General features: G+C 41.3%; 1 protein-coding gene across 1 annotated transcript; it reads right to left on the bottom strand.

The window, feature by feature from the left end:
* Positions 1-2,058: 2,058 nt before the first annotated feature.
* LOC102776493 (sodium/potassium-transporting ATPase subunit alpha-1) lies at positions 2,059-24,528 on the bottom strand. Its single transcript, XM_087836107.1, has 23 exons — positions 24,334-24,528; positions 23,910-24,020; positions 20,443-20,502; positions 19,150-19,251; positions 18,910-19,011; positions 18,714-18,827; positions 18,131-18,265; positions 17,579-17,696; positions 17,213-17,481; positions 16,812-17,120; positions 15,872-16,006; positions 15,004-15,196; positions 14,729-14,904; positions 14,508-14,644; positions 13,776-13,926; positions 13,523-13,691; positions 13,280-13,434; positions 13,054-13,177; positions 6,063-6,208; positions 5,839-5,969; positions 5,507-5,608; positions 4,310-4,401; positions 2,059-2,262 (listed from the first exon to the last, which is right to left on the bottom strand). Exons 1-23 carry the CDS (start codon positions 24,343-24,345, stop codon positions 2,234-2,236), a joined length of 3,072 nt encoding a protein of 1,023 aa, XP_087692233.1. The 5' UTR covers positions 24,346-24,528; the 3' UTR covers positions 2,059-2,233.
* Positions 24,529-25,435: the final 907 nt, after the last annotated feature.

The following is a 25,435-nucleotide window of genomic DNA, read 5'->3' as shown; positions in this document are numbered from 1 at the left end:
AAAGCTCCACCAAGGCTTCAGATTCCGTAAATCTCGAGGGCAAACCCACATTTATAATTCCCCCCTCATTGCTTTCCTGTCTCCTGTCTGCAGTTCGAACCAGCCGCATCAGAAGGCTGTGACAGATTACGCTTTGAGAGCGACCTTCTCAAGAATGAAGTAGACCGGGGCAGGGCAATATGAGCCTGCAGTTACGGAGTGCTATTGTGTCCCGATAGGTAAACGGTGTCACTCGCTGTCTGGATCCCTGTGTATTCTGACAGACTTTATCAGCTGGCCTGGAGAGCACTCTGCAGCAAGTGTCAAGATAAAGCTGAGATAGATCAAACAGACAACGGGAAGATTTCAATGGCGGACTTCAGCAAGGAGTTCAACAGACACACACACATTAACTCCATGGTTGCTTATCAGACCATCTCTGCTCTGAAATATGATGAGAAAAAAATACCCCAAAGCAGGGGTAAACAAACAAAACCCACAGGTGGACTTAATTCACAGATGGACGCACAGCAGCAAGCCTTGGCATAGAGGAGGCGGGTGTGCACACAAGCCTATACGTCCTCCTGTGTATTACTGCACATGTGCAGTTGCCTGTTTACTGCATTTTTGTTTTGCATTCCCATTTGTGGGTGCACGATTAAATGTGGCTTGCATGTTGCCAGTGTTGTGCTATAAATAGCCAAGATTTTATTTAGATGTTAGAGAAAGAGAGAGAGAGGGCTCTCAAATGAGTTGCCATAGCAACAGGCACGTTCAGGGGCCCTGCTTGTGAAGGAGGGCAGGACTGGGGGGGGGGGGGGGGGGGGGGGAGTGGAGGGGTGTGTGTGTGTGTGTGGGGGGGGGGCTGAAGACATGATAATGTTAGTCTGTCTGCAGCCTCGTTTTCTCTCAAAGCAGTGAGCAGAAACCCATAAACTAAGCTTCATAATGTCAGCCCCTAAAAACACAAATTAATGCCTGCCTTTGTTTCTCATGCCCCAACTCAGTCCCTTCCTCATCGTCACCCTGACTCATTTTTATCGACCCCATTCTTTGTCCCTCTTTCCTCTACATCCCTCCATCCTTTTGTCTGCAGACTCTTGACTCTGTCTCGCAGCAGCACCCTCTGCTGTGGAAGAAATCACCTGAAAGATTACTCTTTTGGCTCAAGCACTTTCCCCCCAAGTGTGTGTGTGTGTGTGTGTGTGTGTGTGTGTGTGTGAGAAGCTGGCCATCTGTGACCAGGTTGGTCACAGATACTCACACACAGACAGACACACAAGACAGGTTGAGGGGCGATCATAATGACCAGTGTAAACACAAAGTAGATAGCACTAGAGTGGTTTCAGTTCATTTTCACTGAGGCCCTCTTTGCATTAGCGGTCAACAGCCCAATCCATTGCAAACACTGCTGTGACAGACGTGGCTCTTGAGATAATAGAGACACTTTTAAGCACGCACACACGCACACACACACACACGCACACACACACACACACATTGTTTCAGTGTGCTTGTTCCTCATTTTTGCGAGGAAAATACAGCTGTTTACTGAACATGAAAATGGAAATACAGTATATGAGGCAAAAACAGAGTTTGTATAATTACTGAATTTGAAAGTCAATATTTGTTCTGACCACCTTTATTCTTCAATACTTCAATACAGTCTGAACTCTCCTAGTCTCCCTAATCAAAATAATATCCAAACTTCCCTCAGATTTTAGTTGATTTTCAGATTTTAAAAGTAGGAATTTGAAATTTTTTAGGATGTCACAAGCCAGCTGCTGGTTACTAATTACTACTAAGTTACTAATTGATGGTAAATGATGATCATGCTTTCCTGTGAAAATGCCCTAAAATATCTCTCCTTCCCTGAGACATCTTGCTTGTTCCCCATTAAGCTCTTCATATTCAATTCCTGCAGTGAAGACTGTTGAGGTGGATAATCCCACTGCTCGGGTCATTGCGCCTGACTCACAGGTATGTATCTGCTGAACCTCGGAACATCCTGAATCGAGTTCCCGAAACACAGTTTCCAGTCCAAAGGCATCAGAGAGACAGGCAATCATGCAAGCAGCCTCAGTGAACAGTGGGAATGTTTTATTGGGAAAGAAACACACATCAATATAATCTTAATCTATCCATGCTTTGTGGTGTTATTAATGGGGGGGGGTCTAATATCTCAAACAAATATGTAACATGGCATTAAATAGTAATGAAGCACACGCTCCCTCCGTGTCTGTGTGGCGTTGGCTCAGTAGTATGTCTCTTTCTCCACCCAACCTAGAAAGCAAAGGAGACACAATTAGGGAGTTTTTTAAAAAAATTTTAATCTTTCTCACAGTGTAGGGCTCAAATTTGTCTCGTTGTCTTTTACAGAGAAAAACAAAGATGGAATACAACACGACAGCCACATCTAAAACGGCTTTGGCCTCAAACCTCGCGCTCAGAAAGATTTCACCCCTCATGCTGGCTGACAGTGATTCGAAGAAATAAGACTTGACTGAGCTTGGGCCGTGTGCGAGAGACTGCATGCTAAATTTAGGGAAAATGCGGCCATTAGAAGATGTACCCTGAAGGGACTGGAGAGGCTGTGTCATTTTTGTTTCATGGTTGCTTATGAGGTTACACAATCAGTGAGGCCATGAATAATCACCCTGGGATAAAATGACTGAAAGAATCACATAAAATGACCCTGTAGCTCAAAAGTTAGATGTTTGGGTTTTATATCATTAGATGGACATAAAATCCAGTAAAAATGAATGGCGAGAGTGGTCCTAATACCAAAATTCTGTTTGGTGTCAAACATAAGGCGCCAGGACTGCCAAAGATTCCAATCTGGCCCGCTGGACATCTTTGGACAAAGTGAGGGAGGGCATAAATCTTGGATTTTTAACTGTATTTTCATAAATCTTTCAGTTTTACCTACTGATAAAGACCACCCCATGCATACTAATCATCCTACAGTGATAAAGTAAATAATAAAATCATGTCATAGATGACCACCTACTATAGAAATGCCTCTGTTTTGGTTATTATTTCACTTATTTTTCTTATATTATAGATATCAGAGGGATTAAATCTGCACTTAAACTTTGGTACAACGACAGAAAGGGCCCAGTTAAGATCAAAGGGCTGTATGTGGCCCTCGATGTAAAATGAGCTTGACATCCCTGCTCTAAATGCTTGAATTATACCATTTAGCATGTTGGGTTTCACTTTTGGGAGAAACTGTGAGTTAAAAAATAATTTTAAAAAAGTTAAAAATTATCTAAGGGCAGTTCACTTTGGGCTATTTATGGAGGGGAAAAAGTATTTATTTGCTAGCGCTTTCAAAAAAGAAGAAAGAAAAGGGGAAAAAAAGCTAAAGTTGCTAGAAACCATGTCAGCTCAACTTGTGTTTTTTCCTGTCTGAATGTAACACATTATTCACCATGGATGGGCAGTGGGATGTTCACTGATCTGTGCCGTGGGTCTCAGATGTAGCGCACACGCACTTTCACAGCTGCTTCAGAGCCAGCCCTTCGTACAGGTTCTGTTCAGCTTTGTGGGTGGAATGATGCATTAACTACACCACGGTTGGGGGTTCAAATCCCACCGGGCTCTGCCATCTGCCTCAGCTCACTGGTCAGTGTAGGGACGCAGTTGTGGCAGCAATACTGGGCACGAGTATCCACGAAAAATAGACTCGCGAGAGGCATACGCCACTTTTGCTGAGCGCGCATGCACACACACACACACACACCTGTGTCTCATTTTCACACAGTACAGTGGGCACCTTCACAAAGCTGCTGCTGCCTTTGCTCTGTGATGTCAGCCTCAATGAATCAATGAGACTGACATCAGCCGCTGGAGGGAGTTTGTTTGTTTTTGTGGGTTTTTTTAGAAGTTTCAACACCTTTTAAAGCCATCAATATTTCACTACTTTGCAGTCGTGTTTTCAATCCCGTGTGTTTGTCAAAAAATAGCAAAAAAGAAGATCTCGCATTCAGATGGGTTTTTTTTTTTTACGCGGTTTAATTATGTTAAAGGGACACATTTTTCCTCTGCCTTCAGTGCTTTTCATGCATCGAGATTATTGCAATGTGTGGGGCGAGTTTTTGAGAAAATCACCTCCCAAATATGCAAAAATATGATCCTCTTCTTTCCAAATGTGCAAAGAGCACATATTTTAAGCAACGCAGCACATTTTTCTGCATCTGACTTTTTGTCAAGTAAAAAATCGCTCTGTGCCCCACTACATTCAGATTAAAATACTGAGAATACAGGCAAAAATGTGTCCTAGGGGCCTCAGATAGTTATATATGTCAAGAGTTAGTGAAGCTCTTACCTCCTGGGTTGCGTCTGAGGATATATCTTCTGGCTTCATCATAAACAAAGATGAGGAGGGAGTAGGGGAAGGCACAGAACCACCACAATGGCCTAAAGGTAAGGATGGACAGACAGGTTGAATTATTAATGGGAATGTGACAAAAACCCCCAACACAAGCACGCTCTTCTCTTTTGAACAGAAAAGCTTTTGGGGTGAGCATTAGGCTGTGGAGAACCGGCTATTAAATGAATTCAGAAGCCGTTGAAACAAAATGAGGCAGAGAAATCTGACAGCTGGGTTGAGGACATATCCTGTTCATCTCTTTGAGAGTGCTCTCTGGCGACGCTAACGAGGCTGCTAAAAGCCCACTAATGCAAAGCCCTGAAAACAAATCCACAAAACTTCTAGAGGAGGTTTGTGTGATTCTATAAGTGTCTTAGAACTAGAGCAGGGGCCTACACCCCTGTCTTTACCCAATAAAATACCCCAGAAGGGCATAGTGTCAGACAGATATGCTCAGCACCTTTAATCTGCATAAGATATTTACAGAGGTAAAGAGAGAAATAACTTAGAAAGAACAAAACAGAAGCTAGAGTCTGGGACACACATGTAAACACGGAGAATAAAAAGCTGGGGTTATTTGAACATCACAAGATACCCAAAGAAACAGGTGAATGAAGAAGGTGAGAAAGGAGAGACAGATCCATGGGAAACCGATGAATAAAGGTGACAGAGGAAAGTAGCGTGTGAACTCATGAGCTAATGAGCCTCAATGCTTTCTATTTTCCTCTTTTGGGCAAAGAAACTCATTAGTATAGCATCTCTTGTGCTTCGCTCTGCCTCTGAAGTGGAAATTACCAGTGACACTAGATAATAGCCATCTTATTTTCAACGAGATCATCACCAAACTGAAAACATGAAGCTCTCAAAGGGTTGTCTGCACTAAGTGATGTACGAGAAACCTCCGGAAGGATCCAACAACCAGAGACGTCTGCAAATTTGCAGAAAGAAGGCTTTTCACACTTGAACAAAAGTTGCCTTGTGCTCAGCGAGGTCCTCACATAAACTGAACAGACACACAAAGTGGGATATCAACAAAAGCCAACAGTGAAAAAGGAAACGTTCTGCATGATTATTGGAGCCTATGAAATTATCTTGGAAGCTAATTTTAAAGTCATGAGTCACAGGATGGTTCTGTTTGTGTACTTGACTCACTTCATAGGGTACATTCTGAGGGCAACGTCCATGCCTGGGCAGTATGAAAGGAAGGCAGCCAGAGCCGTCTCCTCAAAGAGCCCAAAGATGAGGATGCGGTTCCTGTGGGGATGAAAAAAAAAAGGTACGGGTCAATACAACAAAAGCTCCTACTCTTAAAATTACCTGACATATTGATGTTCTTGTCATAGGAAAGCATGCAACACAGTACCAAACTGTCATTGTGGCTTGAAGCCATCTCATCAGTAATGTCTTTGATTTTATTTACAATTACTCAAATATAAAGACCCAGTTGTCATTTGAAGATCTCAAGCATCTCTATGTGTACGTACGTCATTCCTTGCTGCACAATGGAGTTCCTCCTGGTCTTACAGATGATCAGATCAGCCCACTGCACGATCACAATACTGGCGAAGAAGGCTGTGTGGCAGCTGTACTCTACAATCTTTCTGCGCTCATATGTCTGGAACAGAATAAAATAAAAAGGAAAAGATTAGAATGTTTTCCTTTTCCTAGACTGAAACTCCAATTAAATTTAAGCATAAGTGTGACTGACCCACTGCTGCCCATAGCTGTCTTCCAGGTCATTTACATATTTGTCATCCCACAGCACTCTGAGTCCTATCAGGTCCATGGGGAGGAAACCATTTTCAGCCAGGATGACAAAATATGTGAAGAAGCCAGCTGTGGCCTGCATCATACCTAACAGGAGAAAAACAACAGGAAATGTCAGGAAATGCAAATCAGAAGGAGAGTTACAGTTTCTCTAGCTTTCATTAACAACTTTCATACTTGTCTCTGGTAATCAAGATGGAGATAAGACAACCAAACATAACATGTAAGTGGCATTCCCTGCAAAGCTAAGCCCCTGGAAAGACATAAAAGTAAGTAAATAAAGTAACATCTTATTTGTATAGCACCTTTCAAGATAAAAACACTGCTTCACAGAGAAGTGAAAACATAGAAACAAAAATCAACCAAAAGCAAGTTTAAAAAGATGAGTTTTTAACAGTATAAAACTATATGTTTGAAATTGTGAAGATATCCTTTAATTTGGTTTTCTTCTTTTTGAGGACTTTTAAAAACATGACTTTAAATGGATTTAGTCTCTAAAAATGTGCTGAACTAAAGCTGGAAGTCTGTGCTACAATCTCATCTTGATCAGTTGATTTAAAATCCAGTGGGATTTTGGCGCCAGTGTTGGGGAGTAATGGAATACATGTACCGCCATTACGTATTTAAAATACAAAATATGAGTAACTGTATTCCGTTACAGTTACCGTTTAAAAAGGTGGTATTTAGAATACAGTTACTTTGTTAAAATAAATGGATTACACGGCGGTATTTTCCTGTTTTATATTGTCGCGGGTCAGGACTGTTTGGGTTTTGTTTGACAGCTACGTTCTGTTGTTTCCAGGCGGCAGTGTTATGGTTGCCATGGTTACAGGGCGACGCTCGCTCTCTGCAACTGTGTGTTTCCTGGGTGAGAGAGCGCCTTTTTGTTGTTGTTGTTGTGCTAAGCTAATAGGCAGAATGCTACAGGCATAGCTCTAAAGAATGTAGCATCATGGGCAGTGTAGTCCGTGCTGCAGGGAGAATAGACTGCCATACCTGTTATGTGTCTGTGAGCGCGAGGAGGGAGAAAAAGGAAAGTGGAAAGGTACGAGTTATCATCGAGCAGAAACGGGAGCTGGAAGCATGTAAATATAATAATAACCACTGCAGCAAAAAAGAGAGCCTGACGAGCCCAGTTGTAAGTAAGCTGTTAAGACTCGACTGTACACCGTGTTCGTGTTTTCCTCCGAAACAATAAGTTCCGTTGGAGCAGCCTTTCAACGCCTCTCTCTGTCTCAAAGTTGACCCAGACAACAAAGTAAAGCTATTTTTCAGCTACGAGCCCGACACGGAACCGACGTATTAGCCAGAGGTCCCTTTACTACGGTTCGGAGCCGCCGACCTTCAGTAATAGTAATAAATCACACAGCAATAGTACATTCATGTAGTTGTAAACAGCATGATAATATATTAAGTAATCCAAAGTATTCAGAATACGTTACTCTCATTGAGTAACGTAACGGAATACGTTACAAAATACATTTTGGGGCATGTATTCTGTAATCTGTAGTGGAATACATTTTAAAAGTAACCTTCCCAACACTGTTTGGCACACAGAGAAATTTCAAGCTTTAATAAGTGTAGTTAATTTATGGAAATATCGACTTTGTCACTGTAATAAGCATCATGCAGATTGCTTCATAAGGGGAAATATAAAAAAGAAGAGATATGGGGGACAAAAAAACACTGACTTTGGAAACCCATTGAGTTGTATTTGATGCAGACTTTACCATGAAGTCAGGTATAAAAACATCAAAACCATCTGAAACAAAGCAATGATATTCACACAAGAAATGTATTGTAATAAGCAAAGATTTCCCCAGGAAAAACTAGCAACTCGCCACAACAAGGCAGCCATTTTGGATATGGAATTCAAAGTACAGTATGCAGACTGTCCACAAGGGGGCAGTAGAGAGCATACACTTCAGTTTGTATTTTGTTTTGTTTTGAGTTGGTAGGAGGAGCATCCACTAGTCACTAGTCACAAGCAATGTTCCCTCTAATTTTTCATGTGTCTGAGCGACACACAAACTCCCGTAGCAGTCCTTTGGACCACTGTGAGCAACAGCAGACGTGTGCACTGTGGTCACGCCAGCATCGAATCCATCCAAGTACATGGTTTATTAAAATAATCAAATTACAGACAAGCATGGGGTAGTCACGCTTTCCCTTAGCTCCCGCAACTTTTAGTTATTTGAGCAAGCCCACCTAACTTATCTTTTGAGGCAAATATCTTGGTGATTTGGTGAAGCCGTCGGAGCATTTGATGCCCTGTCATGTCGCCTAAACCTGCGAAGTCGAATGGTAAAACAACCAAATGCGCGGCTGCTAGCGTTCCTGCGAATGTTAGCAAAGCCGACATAACAGCACTGCTAGCGGAGCACCGTTCGGCTTTACTGGCGGAGCTAAAAGTCAGCATCGGACAACCATGGTGAGTGCCTAGAATCTTTGGAGGAAAGCGCTGAACCGCTCGACCAGCACCTTGCTAAAGTGGAGGATACCTGTGAGACACTACGGGTCGCTAATGAAAAGCTGAAGGCTAAGCTATCGGACATTGAGTTGAGAAACAGACGCTGCAATGCCCGTTATCGGCCTGGAGGAAGGGATTGAGGGTCCACAACCCTCTAAGTTTTTCTCACAATTGTTGCAAGACGTTTTTGGGAGAGACATTTTCCCCTCTCCCCCCGAACAGATCGTGCACACCGTATTTCGGCCCCCAAACCGGCCCCCGGAGGCAGACTGCGGCCCGTCATTATCTGTTTTCACCACTACCAAAACAAGGAGCTGCTAATACGAGAGGCTAGGAGGAACGACCTGAAGTATATGGATAAACCATTCCGAGTCTATGAAGACTACAGCCCTGAGGTGGTGAGCCAGGGGAGAGAATACAGGTCGGTGATGTCAAGCTTGTACAAGATGGGCCTGAAACCATCACTGCTATACCCGGCGCGACTACGCATTGTTAAAACAGATGGTGTACGCCTCACATTTGGCTCTGTGGCTGAGGCCGAAAGGTTTGTGCAAGACTCCATGGAAGACTGAACTGTTCGGACTTTGGACGACTGTTACGGCACATTTAACTTCATTTCTTTTTCTTTATTATTTTTTGGCGTGACAGTGCAATTATTTTACACATATTTTGAATGGTGGACTTCACCGGTGTACACCTGGTGGGTCTTATTCCAACCTTTCCACTGCGGGCTTAAGGAGCTTTAGGTAGGATAGTTATAGAAGTTTTTCAGTTAGATTGGGTAGGTGTGCTGTTTGTTCTGACAGCTAGTGTCACCTGGGGGTTCACGGGGTTTCTGGGAGGGTTTCTGTGTTCGACTGTCCAAGTTAAGAACCAAGTGTTTTATGTTTCTTGTCTGAGCAACCAGCTAAAATTTTTGATATATTTTCAATGGTTACCTCTATTGACTTAGTGACCTGGGATGTTAAAGGCCTGAACCATCCTATTAAAAGAAAGAAGGTTCTCACTCACTTGAAAAATATGGGTGCTGATATAGCCTTTATCCAAGAAACCCATCTTAAAATGTTAGATAATACTCGTTTAAAATGTAGTTGGGTGGGGCAGCTCTTCCACTCACATTTTACAGCGAAGGGAAGAGGTGTAGCAATATTGGTAAATAAAAGGGTTCCTTTTACCCCTTCTTCGACTCTGGCTGATTCAAATGGACAATACGTTATAGTATCAGATCAATTTTTAATATTAGTGTTACATTAGCAAATATATATGGCTCAAACTATGATGACCCCAATTGTTTTTTCACACGTCCTCGGCCTCCTGCCTTGTTTGAATACCCATTTACTTATTATGGGTGGTGACTTTAATTTGTGCTTGGACCCTGGGATGGATAGATCGCCTGTAAGAACTGGATACTCGACAACAAAGTCCGCTTCTTATTTACAGTCCTTTTTTTTCAACCTACGGCATCTTGGACATTTGGCATTTTTTACACCCACAAGACAGACGATATTCCTTTTTTTCAAATGCTCATCAAATCTACAGTAGAATTGACTTTTACTGATAACAAACTAACCTCTCTTGTTAAGTCATGTGATTATCAGCCTATTGTAATATCTGACCATGCGCCCTTAATATTGACACTGCACATACCCGGTATGGAGTCTCCTAAATGGATGTGGAGATTCAACTCTCTTTTGTTAAGTGATAAAAACTTTATAGAATTTATTTCAGATCAAATTACCTACTTTTTGGAATTTAATTTAACTTCCATCTTAAGGCTTATCTTCGCGGCCAGGTTATATCGTTTACAGCTAATAAGAAATCCTGAATTCAGACTATAAAATACTAGCAAAGGTTTTGGCCAACCGACTGGAAAAAGTTTTACCCAACATAATCTCTTCAGCTCAGACTGGTTTTATTAAAAACAGGCACTCCTTTTTTTAGTATTCGTCAACTACTTAATATAATGTACACCCCCAGTCAAGCTGCTTCCAAATGCCTTCTCTCCATGGATGCGGAGAAGGCTTTCGATTGAGTAGAATGGGAATATCTATTCGAGGCCTTGCAAAGATTTGCGTTTGGAAGTTCCTTTTTATCCTGGGTGAAATTACTCTATGCCTGTCCTTCAGCTATGGTACTCACTAATAACTATTATTCTAAACTGTTACGCTTACATCGTGGAACCCGTCAGGGCTGTCCCCTCAGCCCCCTCCTTTTTGTATTAGCTATTGAGCCGTTGGCAATAACTATAAGAAGTAATCATGCTATTCAATTCAAATTTCGCGATATGGAACTGAGCTATCAGCACTATCAGCACGATTGCAGTGGACCCGTGTGGGTAGAAATGGAGAAGCTCTCTTCTGGTTCTTTCTTGCTATTGTCTGTCGTAGGTGCATCTGTCCTGTTACCCAAAAGCCTGACAATTGAGAATCCTTTAGTTAATAATACTATCCAAATTTACTTTCAGTTTAGAAAATATTTTAATCTTCTGAAGATGTAATGGATGACATTATGTGTTTTAACCCGGTTAAGAAAAAGGCCATATCATCAATACTTGTTCTGATTTTGCGCCTGGGTTCTTCCTCTATGTCTGCAATTAAGCGATCCTGGCAAGAGGATCTTAAAATCTGTATTACTGAAGCAGACTGGGGCAATGTTTTAAGTAATATTCACTCATCCTCCATGTGTGCAAGACATTGCCTTCTGCAGTTTAAAATAGTGCATAGAGTACATCTCAGCAAATCAAAATTGACAAAGATGTATCCTCAGATTGACCCAACGTGCGAAAGATGTAAATTGGCAGAGGCCACCTTGATCCATATGTTTTGGTCCTGTCCCAAAATACAAAAGTTCTGGACGGATGTCTGTGAGGCTTTGTCATGCATATTTGGAATGAGAGTGTCACTCAATCCACTTTTATTTTTATTTGGGGTCAATTCCGATGGTCTGGCACTACCGGCAGGGGGTCAAAGACTTATTGCCTTCTCTACACTATTGGCAAGACGACTAATACTTTTGAAGTGGAAGGACGCAGCCCCGCCCACGGTTTTTATTTTAATTTTTCTCCCCTCTTTTACTTTTATTTCATGTTTTGTATTTTTGTATTTCATTGTGAAAAATAATAAATATATTAAACACCAAAATAATCAAATTACAGCATTTACATTTATGTTAGACTACTTTTAATTAACTGCTTTATCCCACTTACAATGAAAAAACTGTTTTTCTTTTTTTTTTTATAAAGCTCTGACTTGTATTATGAGTATGAGTCTGTGGTCTGGGAGAGAGTCCTGTAACTCTCTGTCTACAAAATACAGTATATAATGACCAATGCTGGGCAATTAATTATATAGTTACTTCTTCAAAAAGTAACTGAGTTTTGCAAACAACGTTTTTTGCAGCTGTTTACCTAAAAATGCAGCCAAGGTGTTTTTTTAAATAAACATTTCAAACTATTTACAGAACAATCAGCTGTTCTGCATCAAATTTGATGCCACACAAATTATTTGTGCCACTCCAAAAAATAATTTCTGTCCACTATGAGATAAAGGAGAACAACAGCCTGATACCTGCAGGCCTGCCAACAGCAGATGTATCACTCATGTAACATTCAGCAGTCGCCTCATTGTTCTGACACACACAACAAAACTATTGACTACACTACACACTAACTACACAAGATTTGCGCTAAACGTCGCAAATCTCTCACATCTCAAAACACCGCTGTCACTCCTAAAACTTCCCCCCGTTTCTTAACAACTAGATGCCATGTTGCCATATCATTTTTTGATTGGTCGACATGGTACATTTTTCCACCAATAGGAAAAGGTGGGGGTTTTTTGATTTTGTTTTTGGTCACAGGCGGAGAGTGCTTTCGAGCGTTTTCCTTATAAAACTCCGTTTTTACCATATAAACAATGATAGTATTCAGGAAGAAAACCAAACATTGCAGATATTTTTATCATAACTCTGGTTTTACGTGGCCTATCAACACAATTTAAAAACTGATATAGAGTCCACACTTTTTCCGTCCATTGTTCCGTCTGTCCTGCTCACATCTCCAATGGTTGTACACGTTGTCATTAACGTGGCTTCACTCCACATCAGCCACGCTGCTTTGCTAGCTAAAACACCGGTGTCGGCACATAAGGACGCTGTCGTGTCTGCGTATATACGAATGTGAATCGCATCAGTGGCTGGACTATGGGATAAGGTGGCATCGTTCTAATCCCATACGGGAGCAGCCAGTCACTTACTGACTAACACTGCAAAACAGAATTGTTAAAGTTTTAATTTTATTTAAATTCAGGTTAGATTTTTTTTCCTGTGCGCAACGCAGATTTTCTGTGCGCAGAGACCGTGCCAGCAGTGCGCAATTGCGCACGCGCGCAGCTTAGAGGGAACATTGGTCACAAGTCATGTATCGATTATAAAAACTGAGATTTATAAATAAATAATGTCTTACCAATTTGTCCGTAGGCTATACTGATGAGCCTTTCATTTACTAGCTTGTCTGTTTTGGGGTTTCTGGGCTGTCTCTTCATGATGTCGCTCTCAGCTTTCTCATAAGCCAGGGAGATGGCAGGGACCTGCAAAACCACAAGTGAATAAATAAATACATGAACTTTCCACCCAAATTTGAGTTCATTTGAACCTCTCTATAGAACAGGATGAAGAGCCAAACAGCTCACCATGTCAGTTCCCAGATCAATACAGAGGATGGTGACGGTTCCCAGGGGCAGAGGGATGTTGGCGATGATGAAGAGGAGGAAGGGTGAGATCTCGGGGATGTTACTGGTCAGAGTGTAGGCGATGGACTTCTTCAAGTTGTCAAAGATCAGACGGCCTGAACAAAGTAATTTAGTAGATTCAGTGATGCTTTGTATTTTGTATTTCCAGATTTCTGCAGGTGTAGGTGTTGATATAGATGTTACCTTCTTCCACTCCAGTGACAATGGAGGCAAAGTTATCGTCCAGCAGGATCATGTCAGCAGCCTGCTTGGAGACATCAGATCCAGCGATGCCCATGGCAACACCGATGTCAGCTTTCTTCAGAGCTGGAGAGTCGTTCACACCATCACCTGTCACGGCCACAATGGCTCCCTGGACAAGGAAGAACATGTTTTTACAAGTTCCAAACAAAACATTTGTCAAACTGTGTCTGTGAGAATCCCCAGCGATGTTCACCTGTCTCTGGCATCCTTCCACAATGATCAGTTTCTGTTGAGGGGAGGTCCTGGCAAATACAATTTCAGTGTGGTGCTTCAGCAAATCATCAAGCTCCTCTGAGGTCATGTCTTTAAGCTCACCACCATGGACGACGCAGGCCTTAGCATCCCTGAAGAAATTACAACAGCATTAGTACAACAGTAGGGTATCATCAGGAGATTAGAAAGAAAAAAAACAAAAAATAAAATCAATTTGACCAAAACAAAGACAGCATCACCCTTAGGAAAAACTAGGACTCCCAATTATAGACAATGAGTTCTAGCTCCTCAGCCACACCTACCCTACAGCAACTGCTTTGTTCTAAGGTGGCTGTGGCTGAGGAGGTAGAGCAGGTTGTCTACTAATTGGGAGTCCTCCATCTGCATCCAAGTATCTTTGGGCCAGTTACTGAACCCCGAGTTACCACAAATCCAGAGTAAATGTAAGGTTAAAAGTTAAAATGGAAAGGTTAAAATGGAGTAGAGGTAAGGTAAAAACACTTTTGGCATAGAAAAGGGTGCTTGTGTGACTGTGTGTTGAAGAGGCAATGAAGCTTGTAGTAGAAAAAGTGCTTTAAGTGCAAAGGTAGAGTACAAAAGCACTATTTAAGAACCAGTCCATTCACCAGCTAATGGCCACAGAACAATTTTTACCAGCTGCTCCTTACGCTTGAGAGATACTAGCACAGTGAATCTTTGAAAGAGAACTAACCGAGGGTTGACCTCTGAAACTGGAACATTCAGGCGGGCAGCAATGTCTTCAACAGTCTCATTGCCTTCTGAGATGATACCCACACCTTTAGCAATAGCCTTGGCTGTAATTGGATGGTCACCTGTGACCATGATGACCTGAGAGAGAAGAGATGAGAAAAAATTGGAGTACTTTGTACAAACAAAAAACCAAATATCTGGTCATCCAAAAAGTTATCATACCTTGATTCCAGCACTCCTGCATTTACCAACAGCATCAGGCACAGCAGCACGAGGAGGGTCGATCATGGCCATGAGTCCGACGAAGCACAGGTTCTCAGTGGGGAAGTTCACTTCATCAGTATCAAAAGCAAATCCCTCTGGGAACTGGTCATCAGGGAGGTGACAGTGGCAGAAACCTGAATAAGACACAAAGAAAATGCTAGTCAGGACTTTGCAGAACTGCCTTGTTTCCACTACCTAATAAAGGATGTAGCTATAGAAGGAATGTTCTGTACCCAAAACTCTCTCTCCAAGACCTCCCAACTCAACATAGGCATTCTGGAAAGCATCTTTCATCTCATCATCCAGAGCCTGCTCTTTGCCCTGAAGCACAATGGAGGAACAGCGATCCAGAATCCTCTCTGGAGCTCCTTTCATCACCAACAGATGCTTGGTTTCCCCAGGAGTGGTGTTTTTATGGATGGAGAGCTGTGGGACAACAGAAAGGCTGGATTTAAATTCAGGTTTTATCTATACTATCAGTGGTTTATGTAATGAAAAAAACTGGTTTACTCTAGACAGCTTTGATAAGAACTTTAGCCAAAAACAGCTTATGATTAACCCAACCACTAGGGGGCACAAATCAGCATTTACTACTAAATATGCTGTGCACTGAGACTATACATAACAGACCAAGATAACCAACAATTTAATTAAAAAGGGCATTCCAGAATGGCCTAAAACCTGCATGCCTTCTAATGTCCAGCAAGTCTGTTTGCATAAAGCAGTCTGTTTGTATTGATGACTGTATGATATTAAACCTGAGTAAATACTTTACTGATTAGTTTATTGTCTAACTCTGTTCAATTTGCAGATGCTCAACTGGCAAACCACAGCGTAATTTAAACTAAAATATAAGATAAAGCAGGGTAGGGTTTAGGGGATTGCCAGGCTGTGATTGTCAAGTTGCCTTTGTATTTGGTTGTTGTGCTGTTTGTTTCACAGTCAGAGCCACAAGCCTTCTTGTTCAGGTTAAAAAAGAAATAAGATGGAAACCGCCTAATGCTCAAATCAATGCTTTAAAACAACACTTGAGTGGCTAAACAATCTGTGAATCAGTTTTCTTTTATTTTTGAGCTTTTTCACACTATCTGGATGGTTTACCTGGTATTTGTTTGTGGAATTGAAAGGGATCTCAGCAATTTTGTGGTATTTTTCTCTCATTTCACTGACAGATCCACAGCACAACTCAATACACTTCAGCAAGGCAGCTTCTGAGGCATCACCAGCGACATCTCTCTGTGGATTTTAGAAAAAACAGTCATTAAAATTGGATCAACAATCACATCCCATGCCTTCTTTATTACAATATGTTGCAAATGTAGACTGATGTAAACAGAACTATATATAGATAATTTGTTGTTGAATTACATAAAATATACAGCACCCAGGTCTTGATGAATACCACTCCCTAAACTGGGTAGATGATTTTGAGGACTAGGATTCAGTTTTAATTTAATTCCACAGTACAATATCACTTGTATCAAATGTTGATTTACTCTTACACTCTTATATAAGCTTATATAAACTCTAATATAATTTGCCTGCTATGTATTGCCTACATGATTCCCTCCATAATGAGCAGCACACTTGCCAGGATTCATTATATATATTAACTTATGGGTTTTTTCTGGCCAGCCATCGCTAAAGCACCAGCTGTATATTTAAAAAAGCCTTTAATTATCTTGAGTGCTTTTCTAAAGATTTCTAGCGGTGATTGGCCGCATTTGTATTTGCTTGTATCCCAAAAGTTCCAAACCAAGTCATAACACTGCAGCACTTCACACATAGTCACTGCATCCCATGTTCACTGGGTATACTATCAAATTCCTTAAAATATTTAAAGGAATTAGGTCAATACACCACGAGGTAATAAGCTCTGTGCTTGTTTACAACCAGAGCTGTGAGGATTTGCTCCACTGAAACAAAGGTTCTTACAGTGGGGAATTATTTGGAGTCTTTCGTGATGGTCACGATGGATGAACTAGAGTACAACAGGTAGTACTTAGGAAGCTGAGTAGTTTTACAGATGAAGATTTCTCACCTTCAGAATGGGAACGTTGCTCTGGTCAGCCAGGAAAACGGCGCGGTTGCAGAGTCCAGCGATTCTGGACAGATTAGCCCAGGTGGCAGAGCTCCTGTCAAAAGAGGTACCGCTCTGGTTCTCAGTGGTGTCAGCCTCATGGATCTGGTTGTCAAACCACATGTGGGCCACAGTCATTCTGTTCTGGGTCAGGGTGCCGGTCTTGTCAGAACAGATGGTGGAGGTGGAGCCCAGCGTCTCGACAGCTTCCAAGTTCTTCACCAGGCAGTTCTTCTTGGCCATACGCTTAGCAGTCAGAGTCAGACACACCTACAGACAATTTAGGTTTTAAGAACCACAGTCTTTTTGTATCAATAAATATAAGGTATTTAAAAGGAATGCCATTAGACACCAAAACTCACAGTGACAGTAGCCAAAAGACCTTCTGGCACGTTGGCGACAATGATACCAATAAGGAAGATGACAGCCTCCAGCCAGTTATATCCAAGGATGAGAGAGAGGATGAAGAAAGAAACACCCAAGAACACGGCCACTCCAGTGATGATGTGGATAAAATGCTCAATCTCAATGGCAATGGGAGTTTTTCCGCCCTCTAGACTGGAAGCCAGGGTGGCGATGCGGCCCATGACGGTATTATCACCAGTGTTGATGACGATTCCTCTGGCTGTGCCTGAAAAGAGAAGACAGACTGAGTCCATGGAAGCTTGGTGATGATTCATGATCTCTATATACATTTCTATGTCAACCACTAATTGTCCATGCTGTACCTTCAATACAGTTGGTGGAGAAGAAAGAAATATTCCTGGTTTCCAGTGGGTTTTCATTGGAGAAGTCTGGAGAACGAGTCTGGGGCTCTGATTCACCAGTCAGGGAGGAGTTGTCCACCTGAGGAATGAAAGCACAGAAGCAGGAATCAGTGACAAAAGACATCATGCTGATCAAGCCAGAAAAAGGATATATTGAGAAGCTGAGATGGAGGTGGGTTGCCAAACAGCTAGCAGGTGAGCAACAAATGTATGTTGGGTAAAGAAACTCAAACACAGTCTAGATAAGATTCCTCGTTAGGAAACATAGAAAGGTTTCTGATAAGCAATCATCCGATGCTGAGATCGTGATGTGAGCTTGCCTTTAATGCTTTTGTGGACTAACATTCCGCCCAATTACTCAAAAACCATAACACATGAATCAGAAACATTATCACAGGGCAGCTTGAGTGTAAAGAAATAAATTGAACAGCCTAAAAATATATATATTAGCTATCAAACCCACGCTCTACAAAAGTATTTGTTGGGATTAACACAAGTAGTTGAGATACAGACCTTGCAGCCATGAGCAGAGATAATTCTCAGATCAGCAGGGATCCTGTCTCCTCCTTTCACCTCCACTAAATCTCCAAGCACCACCTCCTCAGCATTGATGTTCTTCTTCTCTCCATCACGGATAACCAGGGCTTGCTATAAAACCAAAGACTTAAGTTAAACATTATAAAACATGTCAAAAAGACATGGTGAATATTTCTTGTCTTTAATTCCCAGATGATTCACATGAGTGATGGTAAAAATGTATCATCATTGTTGAAATACTGATGACAAAACACTACTCCTTAGAGTTGTGCAACGAGTACTGTTGCTTGTTACCAAAGACTTTAGTTAAACATTATAAAACAATAACTACATTATAAAACATGTCAAAAAGACATGGTGAATATTTCTTGTTTTTAATTCCCAGATGATTCACATGAGTGATGGTAAAAATGTATCATCATTGTTGTAATACTGATGAAGAAACACTACTCCTTAGAGTTGTGCAACTAGTACTGTTGCTTGTTACTACAAATCAATTTGAGACAAAAACAGTGTGTATAAATGGGCTGTTACATTAGCTTTTCTTTTTGTGTCTCACCTGTGGGACCAGGTTCTTGAACGACTCCATGATCTTGGAGCTCTTGGCCTCTTGGTAGTAGGAGAAGCAACCGGTGATGATGACGACAGCAGAAAGCACAACACCTAGGTACAACTACATGAAGAGAGACATAACCTTTGTAACTATTAATTCTTTAATTAATATGTCACAATCTATATAAAGAAACTATCATTACGTTATCATTTGTAGGTTCATCTTCTGAGGCAGCCTGGATACCGTAAGCCAAGAAGCAGAGGATAGCACCAATCCACAGCAGCATGGAGAAACCACCAAACAGCTGGGAACAAGAGGAAATAACCATCAGTCTTTGCTGGTTGTACTGGTTTACAGTGACACAGACTTAATTTGCATTTCTACTATTTGAATATTCAAAAACAGGTTTGTGGTTTGCAAGAGGAGGATGTTTGACTCTCACCTGTTTGCAGAACTTGACCCATTCAGGTGTTGTGGGGGGAGGTGTGAGGGCGTTGGGGCCATCTCGGGCCAGGATCTCTTTTGCTCTGGAGGAGGAGAGACCCTAAAAAGAAACACAAAGATAAGAAGAAGCTGTGCAAACTATAATATAAAAAAATATTCATCTGTTCTCTAAATCTGTCTAAATCTTCATTTACTGGGTGAGAACCATAATAAAGGACAAGAACAAGAACGGTTTTATTTGGTAAACAGGTTCACTCTATTCCACAAAGACATGGTGGATTAAGGTCTGGTTGACACAAAACAAAAGAAAACCCAAACGCAGGAAGAAAATTATCTCCTTAATCTTAAAATAAGAGCTTCCTCTGTTTTATGTGTGACTTGCAGTAAATGAAAACTCAACATACCAGTAGTAATAAAACCAAGACAGAGAAATATACCAGAAGATCAAGTTGTATTTCTGTTACTTCATGTATGACTGAAAGTCTCTTTAAACAAATACCAGGATTAACAAGGAGCTTTTTTTCTCTCCTTGTTGGCAGGATCAATAAGTCTGGTGTTCTGGTGTGAATGAAGCCTTTGTTTTAGGGCAAACTCAGACAGATCAGATTTCAGGAGATAACCAGCGTCACTCAGGCATTTGGCCGTGGTGGAATTGTATTGGCTAGTGCAATTGGATTCTGTGTGTATGTAACCTTAGCTTGATGAGGAAAACATGAAGAACAACTATTGTGTAGGAGCTGGCTTTGCTTTCTTTGTACAGTGTGGCGTGCACTGATACCTTAAAGGGCTACTCTTTTTCCTCTTCCTAGAAATTTCTTGTGTCTTCTCTTAATTGTGGGAACACGTAGCATCATTGTAACAATGCAACAGCACGACTACTTTCTAACAAAGTAGTCTTTGACCTGCTTGCAAATCATACTCATAGCCAAGACCATTACAGTACTTTTAAATAACAGGGAAACTTTTTATTTCTTTCCACTGTTTTGAAAAGTCACTTTTCACCTGCTTTTCATTGGGGGGAAGGAAGGAATGAGGCCAACACCTGTAAAACTAGGCTAAAAACCAAGAAATGAATTTCTTTGCTGCATGACTATCTGTGCCTCCACTTCTTTGCTCTTGGATAGCACACTACACTGCTGGGTAAATACAAGAAAAAAGTGAAACTTTGTCCACGTCTTTAGTCCGCTGTTTGACCTCAGCTTGGATTGTGAAATCTTCCCTTACCTTTGTCTTTATCAGCTGAAAGACTCACAAAAACAAAGACACACATACACACATCTGGAATGCTCACCCTGGTTAGGTCAGTTCCATATTTTCTGTGAAGTTCATCCAAGGTTAACTTGTGATCATCCTATGGAGAGAGAAGGAAAGAGACTGAGAGACATTGCATAAGTGAGACATGAAGGCTGCCGTGAGCTCAGTGACATTCGGATTGGCTCAAGCAATCAGTTTGCTGCGAGCAAACACTCCGTCAATCGATGTCACCCAACTGATAGACTGATGTTTGCTCTCAAAAGTTTGTGCTCATTTGTTTGACATTTCAGCAAAGCTCCCCAAGAACTCTATCTGACTCAGAGGCTAACTCACGTCATTATCAGTGACATCAAAGTGAATTTGGTGCAAGATATTCATAATGATTTCTTGTAGTGTTTAACCATGAGTGTTTGTAAGCCACCAAAAGTTTTAATCAAGCAATAATTCAGTTAATTCCAAATGCGATAGCGGCAGAAACTAAAGTAGCTCTGCAAATGAACCACCAGAGACGCATGTGTTCATTGATGCCTACAGTGAGATTATCTCATGTCATTCGGATGAGCTGCAGTGATATCTAACTCCCACCTTTCATTGATTGGAAACTGAGAGACAACATAGTCATGCGATCAAGAGTGCACTAAAGCAATTTAATTTCCATTTCCAGACAAAAACAAACAAAAACAAAAAATATTATTTACATAAATAAAGCAAGGATGTTGTTTTATACCCACAAATTTATATGTTAATGGTTTTAAAGATAGCGGCAGATAATCTTCTGGGACTGCTGTGTCACATATCATGAGGTGACGTTGCCTAGCAACCACCTATCAATGGGCTAAGATGACCCATTTCTTTTTTTTCTTCTTTTTTTGGTGTTTATGCACCTACAGCAAACCAGCTCCAGCATCGCTATCACTTTAATTTCACAACAATACCATCTGATTTGTATCCACAAAACCTGGATTATGTATTACGTGGGTTGTGATGTCATCACATTGCCTAGCAACTGCCTACCAACAGACTAAAAATCATAGCACGTGTACTGTGGCATGGGCATGTGCTGGTGATTCGAGAGTACAGGATCACTTTGATTGTTTAAAGTGTAAAAGCTCCAGTCGTTTACTGCCTGCACTGTGAAAAGAGTGTCAGAGTTGTAGTTGCAGGTAAATGATTGTCACTCGGCTTTCTGCTTTAATAGATTGCAGTATCTTTTTTGGTTAACCTTTATTTAACAGAAAGAGTGCACATCAAGTTTCACTTACTGTGTGCTGGGTTGATCTTACTAGTTATGTTTTTAATTAAAAAAGTTAATTAAACCACTTCTCTTTCTTCACTGTGCTTGATGACATTTCTCTGCACGCTTTCCTGTCACATGGGGAAAAAAATGGGGGTAACCGCATGGTTCAATCAGCATGGCCACCTTTTTGCATTACAATAAGCATGCAAAGTGTTCCATACCAAATGTGCCACAGATACTGTGCTTACATTACATGCTACAGGCTAGCTTTCATATTCTGGTTTATAAAGACCTACACCTGGACCAGCTGAAGAAAGAAAATCTATAACTCAGTAAGATCTATATTTAGGACTTTCTGTTAGACTTTGTCACAATTTATCAAATCACTAGCTGCGTTGTGTTATTGTGGGCCTGTTCCCTTTGTCTTTAGCTGGACTTTGATGCCTCGGTTAATTGTATGATGATGCAATAATCATTAACAGATTGCCAGATCCATGGGTTTCATAGAGAGTCACCTACAGTTTTACTACTGAGTTGATACATTAATCCAATACGTTATTAATATTTAACTAAAGTTCAAATCTGGGGATTATCAATCCAAGCTGCCCTTTGACAGTAAATCTTATTTTGAAATGCACATTCAATGGTGGCCTGACACATGAAAGACAATGCCTGCTTTTAATTGCAGGTCATGGGAGGTCATGGCACTTAGGTGATAGGGTTGCCATGGCATTGAGATGTCCTTCAGTGACAGCAGGACTTTGAGATGTAGTTAAGATGTACACGGGACAGTAATCATTCATGTGTGTGGAAGATGGGGCTTTTATTACCTAATAACTCTCAGTATTCTGTGACCTGCAGGATGACATTGGGAAGAAGGGACTGTCGCTTGTTTCAAGACAAAATCACTGTAGAAGTGCCAAAGACCGCTAATAGCATGTTCTGTCAAAAATGTTGTTTTTAACAAGTTACTTTGGAGCCATGTTGGATATCTGGATATTACCTAACAATATCTCTCTACATGTTTCCTTTGTGACCTTGTGAAAGTCATTGACCAGCAACATTTAAAAAACACCATTCTGCCAAATAACTGATGGTTCCTCATGACAGAAGTGACATTTCAACACAGATCGCTCGCTAATACTTGACTGGTGTTTGGAGATGTTGGTAAACTTGCCTATGTGTCAACTGACCTTGTCAAGGACAAGGACAAGGCTAAAATATTTTCTAGAGTATAGATCTTAAATACACGTGAATATGTACATATATACAAATAAACGAGTAACCAGTGACTTTACGTGGTATTTTTAAAAACGCACTAGTTTTACCCACTTTATCTGTTTTTGACTGATAACCAACAAAACTATGTTAATCCGAATGGATGGAAAATTTGCCTGGAATTGAAATGCATAATATTAAGTGTCTGAGATAAATGTCGCGCTGAGTTGTATCCAGTGGAGACATGAGAAGAAAGGTGAATGCCTCCATGTGTCGGATAAAAACCTAAACACTTGAAACTTTTAATAAAAGCATCCCTGGCTTCTAAAATACCAAAACGACAGTTTTAACTGGTCATCGGTGCTCTGCAGTTGACTTTGTCGTGAACTCACACCAAGTTCCTTGCTGACCTTGGGAAATGACCTAAGCAAGCTGCAGACTGTGACTGAGAAAAAGCTGACACCAGTGGAAAACATCTCAGTGTTCTGCTTTTTCCCCCCTCCCTCTCTCTCATCTGTCTACGCCAGGATGTTTAAAAACCTGTCTAAATTTTTAAGTGTGAAACTTCATAACTCCACCAGTCTCTACGTCATCAGAGTCCAGTGGAAAGAGTTGAACATTTGAAGCCTAACAATAAAAAAAATGCTGAGTGTTTGTGGAAGTTTATGCATTTGAAACATCCTGGCACTCCCACCCAGCACTGACGTGTTTGGTTGAGATCAGTCTTTATAGACATGGCTTGCAATTTAATTATAGCTGTGAGCTACACTATGCAAGCAGTCCCAATAATGTGTGACTGTATTTGCAGCAGTGTAAGCACAGAGCTACGTCTCATGTGACCAGCCGTGAGGCCAAAGCAGAGGTTTGTATCGCTGGCAGTGACTGAGTGTTAACATGAACTGAGTGAATTTTCTAAAATGACTTGACTTTAACTAGTTTAGATGTCATTTTGTAGGCTTTAGTGTCATCATTTCATGCTTAAATCACATCAATCGAGCCCTCAAGTGGCAACTAATTACAGACTGGCTTTGCACAAGCTCTGTACTCACAAGGTCGACTTCTTTTTTCAGATCGTCCATATCCTTCTTGGCCTTGGCCTTCTTGTCTTTCTTGCCCCCATCTTCCGAGGTTGCCGCCAGTTTGTATTCATCTTTCCCTTTCTGCAGTGAAGAAAAGGGAAACAAAGTTAGCCTCTGACAAAAAAAAAAAAAAACTCAGAAAAAGCCTGAGGGAAGAAAGCCCTGGAGCTTCCGATTTTAAGAAGCGGGAAGCTATGTCAACTGTCCTGTTCAAACATGTTGTGAAACTCCTGTAAATTATTGTTAACACAAGTGAGATCTTTGAGTTCTGGAGTTCATAAACTTCCTAAAGCTGAAAAGAAAGACGTAGTCTAAGTCAATGTAGGAGAATTTGGCACTCACATGCAAAGTTAAGCAACCTTAAGCAAACTTGTGACAGAGTTCCAACACTTACCCCAAGCCCCATGACTGCAGCACGAGTCAGAGAGTGGTCAGTCCAATTGCTTTTTAAAACTGAAACTTCCCACTCCGCCTCTGCCTCTCTCTCTCACGCTCACTCTCTTCCTCGTTTCAGTCCTGCGTCTTCCACTCTCCCCAGAGCAGAGAAGGTAGAGGCGGTTGCAGAAATACACCTTTATACCTGGAGGAATAAGAGGAGGGGCTTGCTGTGTGGGGGAAGGGAGCTAAAACTGGACAGGTAGCTTAGTTGGGGGAAGTTTACTTGCATTGGGAGGAGGCGTGCCCGAGAAAGGGTGGGCTAAATCTTACTCAACTTCTCATTTTTGTTCCCACTGTAGCCGGTCTTCTCCTTCCCTCTCCCTTCCAACTGTCCTAAAATCATTTTTCGGCTTCTGTTTTTGATTAATTTCATCTGCAGTGTTATTCGTGCGAGGGCATTGTCTCAGGTTGTGTGTGCTTACCTCACACAGTGAAAGGCAAGATAGTGAGAGACACAGAGATAAAGCAACAGCTCCAAAGGTCAAAGTACAGCTTTGAAGGTGACTGATTGCCCAAAGCTTGAATAACAAAGACCAAAAGTAAAGTACCAAAAAAAGAAAAAAAAAGTGAGAAGCTGATTAAAACTGACTGACTTTTATCTTGCGAGGGCGCGGGAGATAGAGGGAGAACAAAACTGCTACTCAAAACGACGATAGCATGTGGAATGCAAAGGGAGTAAACCACTGAGCCTGAAGCTCAAAGCAACGCCCCCCCCTCCCCCTCTGAAAAAGAATCTAATTTGAAAGTGTTTTGAGATTAAAATTTTTAGCTATCTCTTGCAAACTTGGCCAAAGTTGAATGGAAAAGTGAATTTAATTGGTGTGGTCGATACACTTAACAGGATCCAAAGGGTTTGCAGCTGCTACTGGAATCCCCACCTCAGCATTCCTGAGGTTAGCAAAGTCTAAAGTAAAGCCATAAAGTTTTAACTGACAAGGTTTCAATGAATGATTAAGCAACATAATGTGCCTGCAATACTCCGTGCCCTTGAACAGAGCGACCACTGACTGCTGACTTCTTAACTGAATGACAGTCCCTGTGAAGCAAATGCACTGCCC

Source organism: Neolamprologus brichardi, chromosome 23 (genome assembly GCF_056152115.1).
Source record: "Neolamprologus brichardi isolate AB-2024 chromosome 23, ASM5615211v1, whole genome shotgun sequence".
In the NCBI taxonomy this organism is placed as follows: Eukaryota; Metazoa; Chordata; class Actinopteri; order Cichliformes; family Cichlidae; genus Neolamprologus; species Neolamprologus brichardi.
The sequence above is the reverse complement of the archived record's forward strand: the minus strand, read 5'-3'. Positions and strand labels throughout refer to the sequence as shown.

Coding starts and splice junctions, on each gene's coding strand:
- LOC102776493 (XM_087836107.1), bottom strand. Junction 16,007..16,811: donor GCAACGTTCCCATTCTGAAG/GTGAGAAATCTT, acceptor TAAAATCCACAG/AGAGATGTCGCTGGTGATGC. Junction 13,178..13,279: donor TTGATCTGGGAACTGACATG/GTGAGCTGTTTG, acceptor GTGGTTTTGCAG/GTCCCTGCCATCTCCCTGGC.